Below are 12,629 nucleotides of genomic sequence, written 5' to 3'. Positions count from 1 at the left end.
ATTGGTGACCTTGCTGGTCTTCACCCAGAGCGGGGTAGAGGACTTCACTGTGGGCCTCCACTGCGTCCAATAGGCACCCAAGGGAGGCATTGCTAAATTTGGTGGCAGCATGTTTCCTCCCTTTGGCAGCCATGACTTTCCAGTAGCTTCTGATCCCTTCGAGAATGTTAGCGCTGTGCAGCGACACCCTTTAAATATGGTGCCCAGATTACTGAAAGCCTGAGGTGACGGCGGGGCGGGTGAATCTGAGGCCACCCCGCCAGCGATCCGGCGTGTTCCCCAGGAATGCATTATTAATGAGGTGGAACACGGTGGGAATGGGATGATATGGCGTGAAAACCCGCCATTGCAGCCGGTGGGTAAAACACCTTTTTTCCCACCCGCTTCCGCGCTTTGGCAAATCTGGATGATTCCGCCCTTGATCTTGTTTTGAACTAAACTGCCAACTTTGATCGAAGGCTATACTTCAGTTCTGAAATTCTCCTGCTCAAGGTTTCCCTGATGTTGATAGCTCCAGATATTGAGGCAGTGATTTATATGATGTCTATGTCCATCAGGAAGCCCTAAGCACAGCTCAGTAAAATAGAGATAGCAAGATAGAGATAGTGAGAGAGAGAGAACAAATTAAACCATAAATTCAGTCCATGAGTGAATGAGTCAGAAAAGACTGAGTGAATATCAGTGAATTACAAGGCAATAATTGAAGGCAGCCTGTCATCAAATTAAACCTGAAGCATTAATTTTGTTTCTCTCTCCACAGATATTGTGTGACCTGTTGAGCCTTTCCAGCATTTTCTGTTTGTACTTCACATTTCCAGGATCCACGGTATTTTGCTTTTGTAACTGAATTAGGGGAATTCCCATGATCCTTTAAACCGTGAGATATGGGCTACGATATTTACAGGGAGACTGAGAGTAAGGGGTGGGGGATGTCTAGCAGAGGGGGGCGTTTAATGATCAGGAATCCCAGATGTTCAGGCATGTAAACCTGCAAAATGGTGCTGCAGCTGTGGAGGGTAAAGGAGGGAAGGACAGATTCAGGATCAGGGGTGGGAGGTGTTGTGAAGTGATGTACCTTAAAGGGTGCATATATTAAACTGTTGCCCATCACTATTCACAAGACAGGATGTGATATATCATTCCGTGACTCTGTGGACAGAATGCAACAGGTCAGACATGACTACATAGCCTCTCAGTTCCCTTTATATGTATTTCGTTTATCTTCAAATAAAGAACCCACATTATTGTTTTACCAATGCTTGCTGTATGATTGGTGCATTTGAGATAAATGGAAGAATGAAACATGAGGGGCTGGTGAGAACTAGGGTCATGAATTTTGAAACATCGGAGAGCCCAGGGAGATAGACCAGGGGCCAGAGTTCGGTAGGGGAGGAGGGGTTCAGATCAGTGGGGAAGTTAACAGGGTAGCATGTAGCAGGCAGAGGAGGCACTCCTCCTCCTTCTCCTAGCCCACAAGCAGTGCTGGATAGGCAATTGCCTGTTCCATCTTGTAGTCCTTGCCTCCTTCAGGCTGGGAATTGTGGCTGGACAGTATTAAAGCAGGAGCACAGGAAAAACACTTTGGAACACTGCTTTATTAAACTAGTTAAATGAGAGTCATACATCCTTAGTGTGGATTGGTCCTTGGCTGGCAGTCCCAGATGTGGCAGGTTTGAGGTGGGTTGAGGTCAAATTTTAACCAGGACTAAATTTCCCCATGAATTCTACAGACTACCTAGTTTGAGAAGGCACTTCTATGTGGAGCACCATGTCCTACACTCCTGGGAAATCCCAGACTCAAGTCAAAGGTTTCATTGTTGCTGAACCAAAGGAGGGGAAAACCAATCGTCAAAAGGTGTTTAATGTTGTTCACTAACATCTATACTATGAAGCGTGTGTGTCTGGCGAGAACAGGATCAAGCTTGAGGATGTGATGCATTTCACAGCTGAACTACCTGGCCTGGCTACATACAAGAAGAATCACCATTTTGTTGAAGTGTTGGCAGGTTGGCACAGCCAGTGGAATTGCATGTTGTGAAGGATGTCGACTTTCTGTGGAGGAGAGGGAACTGCACCATCAGCTGAACAGACACAGATACTATTCAATCAGGAATCAGCAACACATTGAAGATGGCCAATTAGCTCAGTGCTGTGACACTCCGATATTGGGTTTGTAGTGTAAGTTATATCAAAATGTATTATTACCCACACAATCAATAAGAGGTTTCATGATATAAGGCTACTGTGGTGACAGTCAGCAGGGTCAAAGCTCACGGGCCTGGTCTGGTGTTAGTGAGATGCTAGTCATCTCAAAATGGGTCGGTCACCTTACAATTCCGTTAATAATGGGAATCTAGCTGCTGCCATTTTGAAGGCTTATTCACTGGTGTCCAAAGTATCTGCCTGTTTCAGGTGATGCATCCCTTTTAATATGTAAATCAAGGCCCCACGATGTAAATAGCACCCCAATTGCCAATTTAGGTGGGGACTGGTCTGAGTCTGCATTCAACCCCGTCTAAACAATTCCACAGGAGAGGGAAGAAAAGAGACCCAGCATAAAGTGTTGAATTATTGTTGCGGGTCCAAGAGCAGCAGGGATGACTACAAAAATAACGGGATCCACCGACGCTCCGGGAACACCCACAATCTCCACACCCCCAACTCGACTGACCCAGTCTGACCCTGAGGCCTCAATCTGGCGAGCTGCGTGCTTGGCTCTCCACAGCGCACCCGCCAAATTTAAATGGAAGCCGGGTCTTCAAAATCACAGAGAGGGGTGGGGGTGCATTGTAGGGCCCCTTCTCCGTTGCTCGCTCGTACTCAGTCCCCAACAAATTCCTGAAATTGTTCTCCTTGACTGGCACGTTTTACCAGAGATTTGTAGGTCGTAGGGCAATACTTTGAGAAGAAGTATTCCATTAGTGTTCCACTTCCTGCAGTGACTTGCTTTTGCTGATTAATGTTCTTATAATTCCAAACATGCACCCCTTTCGTCTCCGCAAAAACCGATTCAATATCGGATTTTCTCCAGCGTTGGAAATAACTTTCCCACCTTGTGTATGAAATTGGGTAGAAATATTTGGGTGGCAAATAGGAAATGTCTTTACATTCCAAGTTGAAAAATTGGCCCAGGTCATTAGATTGGCACCACCGCTTCAAAACTCTGCTCACCAAAGCTGGGCCTTGGTAACCCCAAATGTCTCCATCGTAGTTCCTGACGTAGTCCTCCATGCAGTCCCAGATAAATTTATGTTGCTTCTTAAACCCCAGTGCTGCACTATTCGCTGTCTGGTATCCTTCAGCACAGATGAAGTTTTGGAACTCCAAAGGTTTCAGAGATATGATATCTGTGTCCAGATAGATGCCTCCATATTTCCACAGCAATGCGATTCGACAGGCATCAGACAACACATGGACCCAGTATTTTTCCCAAAATGGATTGACCTGAAACATACATAAAACAATATGATTCATTCCTCATAAATGTCTCTTCCCGCATTTCCGCCTGTTGAACTCAACAAACATATCATGACCAGGATCATGCTAATGCCACTCGCTTGTTTTCCAATTTTCTTCCCTTTTCCCACTCTTCCCTTGATGCCACCACCACCTCCTCCTAAAACCCCTCCAGCAGGTGTTTGAGTAACATGAATTCAGCCATCGTATGAGAGAGCATTTTTTAAAAATTCTTTCATGGGATGTGGACATCACTGGCAAGGCCAGCATTTGTTGTCCATGCCTAATTTCTGTTGAACTGGTGCCTTGCTGGTCCATCTCAGGCAGCATTTAAGCATCAAGCACATTGTTGTGGATCTGGAGTCACATGTAGGCCAGGCCAGGTAAGGATGACAGATTTCACTAGCAAACCAGATGGGTTTTTACAACAATCGACGATGGTTTCATGGTCACCATTACTGCGTTCAATTCCAGTTTTTAAAAATTATCAATTGAATTTAAATTCCACCAGCTGCCATGATGGGGTTTGACCCCATGTCCCAGAGCATTAGCCTGGGCCTCTGGGCTAATAATCTAGTGACATTACCACTACGCCACAGTCTGAAGGGGGAAGGGTACCTTTACCTAAGGAACCAGCAGAATGGATTGAACAAGAGCTTTCTCTGTTGTTAGCTCCCCATACTTCACCCAATAGTTGTTTGGAATGCCAGATGGGGTAGCTTGAATCATGAAACCTATGATCATGTTGAATCAATAATGAGTTTTTAAATAAGTAGCATTACTGGGTTTTCACATTGGTGTTCCTATTGCTCTGACTGAGGGAGAGAGATGTTCAGCACACGAGCTTTGTGCACTGACTAAAACCAGTTCCATCCCCCTTAGGAAATGGGGGTAGGGGGTGGGGTGGGGTAGGGGGTGGGGTGGGGTGGGGGGGATTTTCTGCTGTCAGCCAAGGAGTCCAGTCTCAGCAATGTGGCCAAAGGAACTTGACCCACACACATGAACTTAGGAAATGTGAGGAGAAAAGGAAAAGAGGGTGAGGGAGTAAGGAATAAACCTTCAATCACAAGCGTCAGCTCAGTACAGAGTCGAACCCTTTGGGTGCCATTTTGAGTTATTTTCTCAGCATTTGGGCATCAAAGTTTTTTTTAAATCATTTAATCACAAGATGCAGGTAACTTGCACAAGAGAGACAGCTGCAACAGACATAAGAATCGCCTTGGAGAAGAACTTGTGGAACAGATACACGGAAGAGGCTATGCAGGGGTGAGTGAACAGTACAGGATCCATTAGGTGATCCACCTAAGGTCAAGGACATGCTGGGTTGGCACTGTATTTGGATGATGAATCAGTGGGAATTTTGGCTGAGGATGGAGGAGTTTATAGAGGAGCCATTATTAAAGTCCATTGCAAATAAAACACTGCCATAGGCCATTACCATCCCTTTGATTTCCTGACCTGTTCTCCTGATGGGTGAGCTCCCTGCTGACAGCACAGAATCATAGCTCAAAGAGCAGCTAACAGGCAGTGACCAAAGGCTGTGCTATAATAAACTTACAATCAGGTGTATATAGACTCCCCCTAAAAGCATCAGAAGTAAGGAACATCCAGTTGAGATTGAAGAGAGAATATAGCTCAGGGCTATACTGGTAAACACATCAGTTGTCTGGGGTATTTGAACTTCACCACATATTTAACGTGTCAGGGTTTGTAGCCACAAGAGCACCAGTCACAAGTCAAAGCTCCGAAATATGGTGATTCAAGAAGAGATTGGACCAGGAAAACTTCAACAGGGAGGCAGGAAAGGTGGGAAAGAATGAAGTGGTTGAAAGGTGAAAAGGTTGGAGTTCAGGAGGTTGCAAAAGAAATTAAGATATGATGTGACAATGACATTGTAATGGGTAAGCCAGGTCTGCATTATCCATTTTGAGATAAAGAGGATGAAGCCAGCATCACAGTAAAGGAGGAGGCAGTAGAGAAATTGGGTAGGACAAAATAGATGAAAAAAAATACTTAAATGATTAGTGTGATCAAAAAGAAAAAGGCGACTGGTCCAGATGGGATACATCCTGGTTACTGAGGGAAGTAAGGGTGGAAATTGCAAAGGCTCTGCATGCGTCCTTCAATCCACCTTAGATATGGGGTTGTTGGCAGAGAACCGGAGAATTGCAAATTTAAAGAGGATTCCTCACTGTGCAATTGTTAATCAACCCCGTCTTATACGCAAAACAATATCTAAAATAATTCCTTCCCTGCTTGGTTCTGCCTTAAATGTTTTCCTTGAATATTGCTGAAAAGAGAGACATGTTGCCGAATCTTTTTGTCTTGTGCTCATCGGGACAAACACAAGAAAATGTGTTTGGCATCACACTGGCACTGAAATTCATACACAACCTTGCTCAGTTGTGTGGCGGGCCGAATGTATTTTTGGACTGACGGCAGCATCCTATTAGTGGAAAACACCCATCCGTGTAAACACTGCATAGCAGCAGTGTGAAATGGCTTGCTTAATCTGGTGTTTGAATTTTTGAGATATTTTACCTTTCCAGGGTAATTTGAGGTAAACCGGGGGCACTTTACAGGTCTGAAAATAGTGGTCTTTGACCTATTTATCAGTTTATGCGATACACAGTGAACAATGATATGATCAGGATAGCCATTGTCCTGTGGGATATCTTTGAAGCATATATTTCTGCACCAAGCTTGCAAGGTATGCAAATGGCTAGGAGCCTATTTACAATATTGCTGATAAGGCCAATCTTATAGCACGTGGAGCCATATGAATCCCAACGTGCATACTGACCAAGGTAGGCTTGTGGTAGACAGTAGTGGAGAAACCATTAGCAGAAAGCACATTAAGGAAAAGGAGCATGTTAGAAATGTGAATTTGTGCATGCGATGGAGCATATTAAGGCGTGCAAGGAAATCCTTACACATGGCTGTAGATTCAAAGATCACGAACGTATCATCTATGCATCGGAAATATGCACAGGGTAAGAGGTTAGGGCTCATTCAAAAACGTGTTATTCACGGAAACTGACAAAAATATTAGTGAGCGCTGGATCTAGTGGGGATTTCATGGCTACACCATACGTGGTCACATTAAAACTGAACTCGACCACTCTTGCCAGAAGTGACATATATCGTTCACAGGGACCTATTCTCCGCAAACAAAAGGAATATGTTGAAGCCTTGCGCCCTATTTGAATTAGCTGGGAGCTTGGAGAGCCTATAGTTCCCCTTTGCTTTCGCCATGGCAACACCTCAGCTAATCAGAGCCGACGTGCCAACCAATCACCACCCTTTGCTCCTGTGGTATAAATTGTTGTGTTTGTTTGAAATTTGGCATTCTTGCATTTGTCCTGATGAGTGAAAGACAAAAAATTTCAACAACATGGCTCCCTGTTCAGCACTATTCAAGAACTTTATTACAAAGCGACTAAATGAAATCAGTGAATTTGTTCTCCAAACTACTTTTGTCCATTTGAATTGTCTAATTGGAGATGAACATACTCCAGGATTACTGCCTTTGTTTAAAACTCTTATCTATTCCTCGATTAATACTCTGTCCAACAGTATAGCTATTGATAGTAAGTCTATAAGCTCTCCCAACCAGCATCCCCTCCCCCTTCTTATTTCTCATCTCCCATACCGATTATACTTCCTGCTTTTCCAAGCCAAGATCCTGTCTCACTACTGTCTTTTATTATCAGGGCCAGCCACTCCCTCTTGTCTCTGTGGTGGGAAACCACATGTCCTTCCCTGCCTTATGTGTCTTTTTGAAATGTCGTGTCCATTGGAATATTTAATTCTCAATCTTGGTCATCATGCAACCATGTCTATATATTGGCGATTAGATCATGCCCATTGGGCAGAATTTTGCCCTTGGCAGGCGGGCTTGGCGGGGGCGGTCGGGATGCTGACCGCCTCCCACGGTCGGCACCGGACCACAATTTCACACTGGCGGGGCCAATTGAGGCCCGCCCTGTATGAAACGCGAGCAGCAGCGCTGAGGGCTGCCTGTGCGGGGGGGTGGGTGTTGGGAGGGCGAGCGGGCCAAAGGCAAACTTCATGCATGCACGTGAGTGAGCACTTCATAATCTCACAATGGAACAGCTCCTTCTCTCTCCAGTACTGATACCAGTGCCCATGAAGCGAAACCCCTGCCTCCCACGCCTATCTTCGAGACATGTATCCAACCATCACATCAGTTTATCCCGTGCTTATCTGCACGTGGCTCAGCTAATAGTCCCCAGATTATTATCTTTGAGGTTTTGCTCATCGATTTGGACTCTAGCTCCTCAAACTCTCTTGGCAGGACCACATTCCTCATTCTACCTCTGTCATTGGTTCCCATGTGTGCCACAGCTGGATTCCACCACCCCCACCGCTCCTATTCCAAGTTTGTTTCTAGCTGCATGGAGAAGTCTTTAACCCTGACACTGGGCAGTCAACACAGCCTTTGGAACCTCTAATGGTCACTGAAGAGAACAATATTTATCGCCCTGAACATACCATCCCTTATCAGTACCACATTCTTTTTTGCTCTACCAGTTGAATGACATCCTGTACCATGGTGCCATTGTTAGTTTGCCTGTCCATCTAGCAGACCTTACCACCATCCACAGAAGCAGCAATAAACCTGTACCTGTTAGATCAAGGTAAATGGACATAGCGATGAGGATTCAAAACTGTTTAAGAGACAGAAAGCAGATAGCAGTGATGAATAGTTGTTCTTTTCAGATCAGAAGGAAATATAGTGGTATCTCTCAGGGCTTATATTAGGATCAATCCTCTTTTTGATATATATTAATGAACTGATTAGGAAATACAGGAACATGATGTTAAAGTTCTCAACCATTTGGAAATGTAGGAAACAGTAGGAAAGCCAATAACAGATTTAAGAGAAACAGAGAGAGATTAGTGAAACGGACATGCACAGAAGTGTAATGTGATTCAGTTTGGTAGGAAGTTAAGTTAAATGGTCTTATATTAAAGAAACAGAGAGACCTAGGGGTGTATGAACAGATAAGAACATAAAGAAGCAGGAGTAGGTCATAGAGGATCCTGGGACCTGCTCTGCCACTCAATAAGGTCATGGTCAATTTTCCACCTCAACTCCATTTTCCTGCTGTATCCCGATATCCCGTGACCCCCTCAATTTTGAAAAATCTATTAATCTGAGTCTATATAAAGGGGCATGGTGGTATGGTGGTAATGTCACTGGACTAATCATCCAGAGTCCCGGGCAAATGTTCTGGGGATAAGTTGAAAACTAACCTCAGTGATTGTGACCACAAAACTATCACCAATTGTCATAAAAACCCACCTGGTTCACTAATGTCCTCTAGGGAAGGAAATCTGCTGTCCTTACCTGGTCTGTCCTACATGTGACTCCAGACCCACAGCAATGTGGTTGACTCTTAACTGTCCTCAAGTCACTCAGCTCAAAGGCAATTAGGGATGGGCAATAAATGCTGACCTTGCCAGCAACACTCACATCCCAAGAAAGAATAAAGAAAAAAAAACTCAACAACTGAGCATCCTCAGCTCTCTGGGGTAGAGAATGCCAAAGGTACACAGCCCTCTGAGTGAAGACATTTCTCCTGATTTTGGACCTAAGTGACTGAACCCTTATCCTGAGACATTGTTGACTTGATAATGAGTGTATGTTGATGGAATTAGCACATTCCAGGACTTCTGAGTTATAAGTATAGTTGAGGATATGCCTGAGACAGCGAGGGTGGAGGCTGTTCAGTCTTTTCGCCTGCCCAGCATGTGTTATGCAGGTCTCACCACTGGAGAGGAGTGCACTGAGGATGTGGCTTGGTGTTCTCGGTCAGGTTTCTGCTCCAAGCTCTCTTACTCAGGCTGCTATACATCGACAGCCTCCTTGAGGGCACCCACCTGATTGAGCAGGCTGCCTAGGGCACCCCACCCCTGCCCTGGGATGGAAAGAATTTCCCCCAGTGAAAGACCTCCCCTGCCTCATCACTGGGGCCTCCCTGACTTGGCCTGGTGACCCCCACAAGCTTACCTTCACTCCAGGGCCTCCTCCATCGTGGCTTGTCCAGCTTTGCTGCAGTCCCAGCAGTGGCCTCCACCCCTGCTGGCATCGCTGAGACCAAACAGCTGCCCTCTGATCAGCCCAGCAGCTGTCTTGGAGTGGGGGGTGGGTAGGACAACCTTCCTTAAAGGACTGCAGGCAATTACCTGCCTGATCAACATAAAGTCCTGTATGGGCTCCCATGACCAATGGGAATGGGGGTACCGCTCCTCCATGAAACCCATGGTTCAAGAAGGTGCTCACCATCTTCAAGGGGCAATTGGCAGTAAACACTGGCTTTACCAGTGCCATCAACATGCTGTGACTGAACAAAAACATGAAACTGGACATCTCCAACAGGCAACATTTCCATCGTATTACACTGATAACCTGCCACAGGGATCGAGCAAATTACTGCTGATACTGGACAACAAATGCTGGAAATACTCTGGTCCGGCAGCATCTGTGGAGAGAGAAATGGAATTAACATTTCAGTTCTGAGGACCATCAGCAGAAGCAGAACTGTATTCCACCACACTCTGCAATCTGCCAGTCTGGCAGATACCTCATGCTAACATCATCATCAAACCAGCTGAGGAGTGCAGAAGAGCATGCTGCAGCACAGGGCATACTAGGTGCCAACCTAGTGAAGCTACAATATAAGGCTATACACATGCTAAACAGTGGAAGCAGCGTACTATAGACAGAGCTAAGCAATCCCAAAGAATCAGATCAAAGTTCTGCGGCCCTGCCACATCCAGTGGACAAGAACAACAGCTAATGGGAGGAGGTGGTTCCACAAACATGCCTATCCTCAATTAGGGCAGAGCTCAGGACATCAGTTGCAAACATCTTCAGCCAGAAGTACTAAGTACATGGTCTAACTCGACTTCCTCCCGAGGTATCCAATGTCACAGATGTCAGTCTTCAACAATTCAATTCACTCAATATATCAAGAAACATGATGCAGAAAAGGCTATGGGCCCAGACAAAATTCCAGCTGCAGTGCTGAAGACTTGTGCTCCAGATATAGCCACGCTGTGAGCCAAGCTGTTTCACTGGCATCTACCTGGCAATGTGGAAAACTACCCGGTTATGTCCTTCCCACAAGAGCAGGACAAATCCAAGAGAAGGAAAACAGAAAATACTGGAAAAACTCAGCAGATCTGTGAATGGTGCGAGGTGTTACATTTTGGAAGGTCAAACCAAGGTAGGACATACACAGTAAGTGGTAGGGCACTGAGGAGTGTGGAGGAACAAAGGGATCTGGGAGTTCAGATACATAATTCCCTGAAAGTGGCGTCACAGGTAGACAAGGTTGTAAAGAAAGCTTTTGGCATACTGGCCTTCATAAATCAAAGTATTGAGTATAGGAGTTGGGATGTTATGATGAGGTTGTATAAGACATTGGTGAGGCCAACTTTGGAGTATTGTGTGCAGTTCTGGTCGCCTAACTACAGGAAGGATATCAGTAAGATTGAGAGAGTGCAGAGAAGATTTACTAGGATGTTGCCAGGTATTAAGGAGTTGAATTACAGGGAAAGATTAAACAGGTTAGGATTTTATTCCTTGGAGCGTAGAAGAATGAGGGGAGATTTGATAGAAGTTTACAAAATTGTGAGGGGTACAGACAGAGTAAATGCGAGTAGGCTCTTTCCACTTAGATTAGGAAAAATAAACATGAGAGGACATGGCTTTAGGGTGAAAGGGGAAAGGTTTAGGGGGAACTTCTTCACTCAGAGAGTGGTGAAAGTGTGGAACGAGCTACCATCTGACGTGGTAAATGCGGGCTCACTCTTAAGTTTTAAGAATAAATTAGATAGATACATGGATGGGAGAGGTCTGGAGGGTTATGGACTAGGTCCAGGTCAATGGGACTAGCGGAATAATATTTCGGCACAGACTAAAAGGGCCGAATGGCCTGTTTTCTGTGCTGTAGTGTTCTATGGTTCTATCTGACAGCATCTGTGGAGAGATAAACAGAGTTGACGTTTTGTGTCCATATGACCCTTCTTCAGAGCTGTCGAGAAGTAGAAATGTGATGAAATTTATACTGTTTAAGCGGGGTGGAGCAGGTGAAGCTGGATAAAAGGCCTGCAATAGGTGGGGGCAAAGGAGAGATTGACAAAGACGTCATGAACAAAAGGATAAAAGGATGTTAATGGTAGTGGTGCTGGCTAAAGGAGGTGCTGACGGTGGCATTAAGGTAAGAAAGCAGAATGTGATAATAGCAGGACAGGGGTAAGCACTCTGAAAAAACAAGATGAACAAGTGACAGATGGCCCTAGTGGGGGTGGGGTGGGGGGAAGGGGGCGGTAGTAGGGAAAAAAAGGATCAAAAATGGGATAAAAAGGGGGATAAAAAAGGGGATAAAACAATGAATAAATGAATGAATAAAATTAAAATAAGCGGATAAAAAAGTGAATTTTGAAAAAAGGGATTAAAAAAAGGGGTGAAGATGGGGGAGAGAGTTCATGGTCTGAAGTTGTTGAGCTCGATGTTAAGTCCGGAAGACTGTAAGGTGCCTAATCGGAAGATGAGGTGCTGTTCCTCCAGTTTGCGTTGAGCTTCACTGGAACATTACAGCAGGCCAAGGACGGACATGTGGGCATGAGAGCAGGGTGGAGTGTTGAAATGGCAAGCGACAGGTAGGTCTGGGTCATGCTTGCAGACAGACCGAAGGTGTTCTGCAAAGCGGTCACCCAGTCTGCGTTTGGTCTCTCCAATATAGAGGAGACCGCATTGGGAGCAGCAAATGCAGTAGATCAAATTGAAGGAGGTGCAAGTGAAGCACTGCTTCACCTGAAAGGAGTGTTTGGGCCCTTCGACAGTGAGGAGGGAAAAGGTAAAGGGGCAGGTGTTGCACCTTCTGCGATTGCATGTGAAGGCACTGTGGGAAGGGGACGAGGTGTTGGGGTGATGGAGGAGTGGACCAGGGTGTACAGGAGGGAACAATCTCTATGGAATGCCAACAGGGGGGGTGAAAGGAAGGTGTGTTTGGCGGTGGCGTCATTCTGGAGTTGGTGGAAATGGTGGAGGATGATCCTTTGAATGCGGAGCTTGGTGGGGTGAAAAGTGAGGACAAGGGGGACCCTATCATGGTTATGGGAGGGAGAGGAAGGTGTGA

General features: G+C 45.5%; 1 protein-coding gene across 2 annotated transcripts in view; it reads right to left on the bottom strand.

Moving 5' to 3' along the window:
- Window positions 1–1,577: 1,577 nt before the first annotated feature.
- LOC144693663 (lactosylceramide 4-alpha-galactosyltransferase-like) overlaps window positions 1,578–12,629 on the bottom strand; it is a 278,016-nt gene continuing 266,964 nt past the window's right edge. For both annotated transcript variants that reach the window (XM_078563528.1, XM_078563529.1), the window contains exon 4: window positions 1,578–3,444. In XM_078563528.1, the coding sequence (XP_078419654.1) occupies window positions 2,821–3,444 (624 nt within the window). In that variant the 3' untranslated portion in view covers window positions 1,578–2,820. The remainder of the gene's footprint in view (window positions 3,445–12,629) is intronic.

This window comes from Cetorhinus maximus, chromosome 19 (genome assembly GCF_964194155.1).
Source record: "Cetorhinus maximus chromosome 19, sCetMax3.hap1.1, whole genome shotgun sequence".
NCBI lineage: Eukaryota > Metazoa > Chordata > Chondrichthyes > Lamniformes > Cetorhinidae > Cetorhinus > Cetorhinus maximus.
This window is presented reverse-complemented; position numbering and strand designations above follow the sequence as displayed.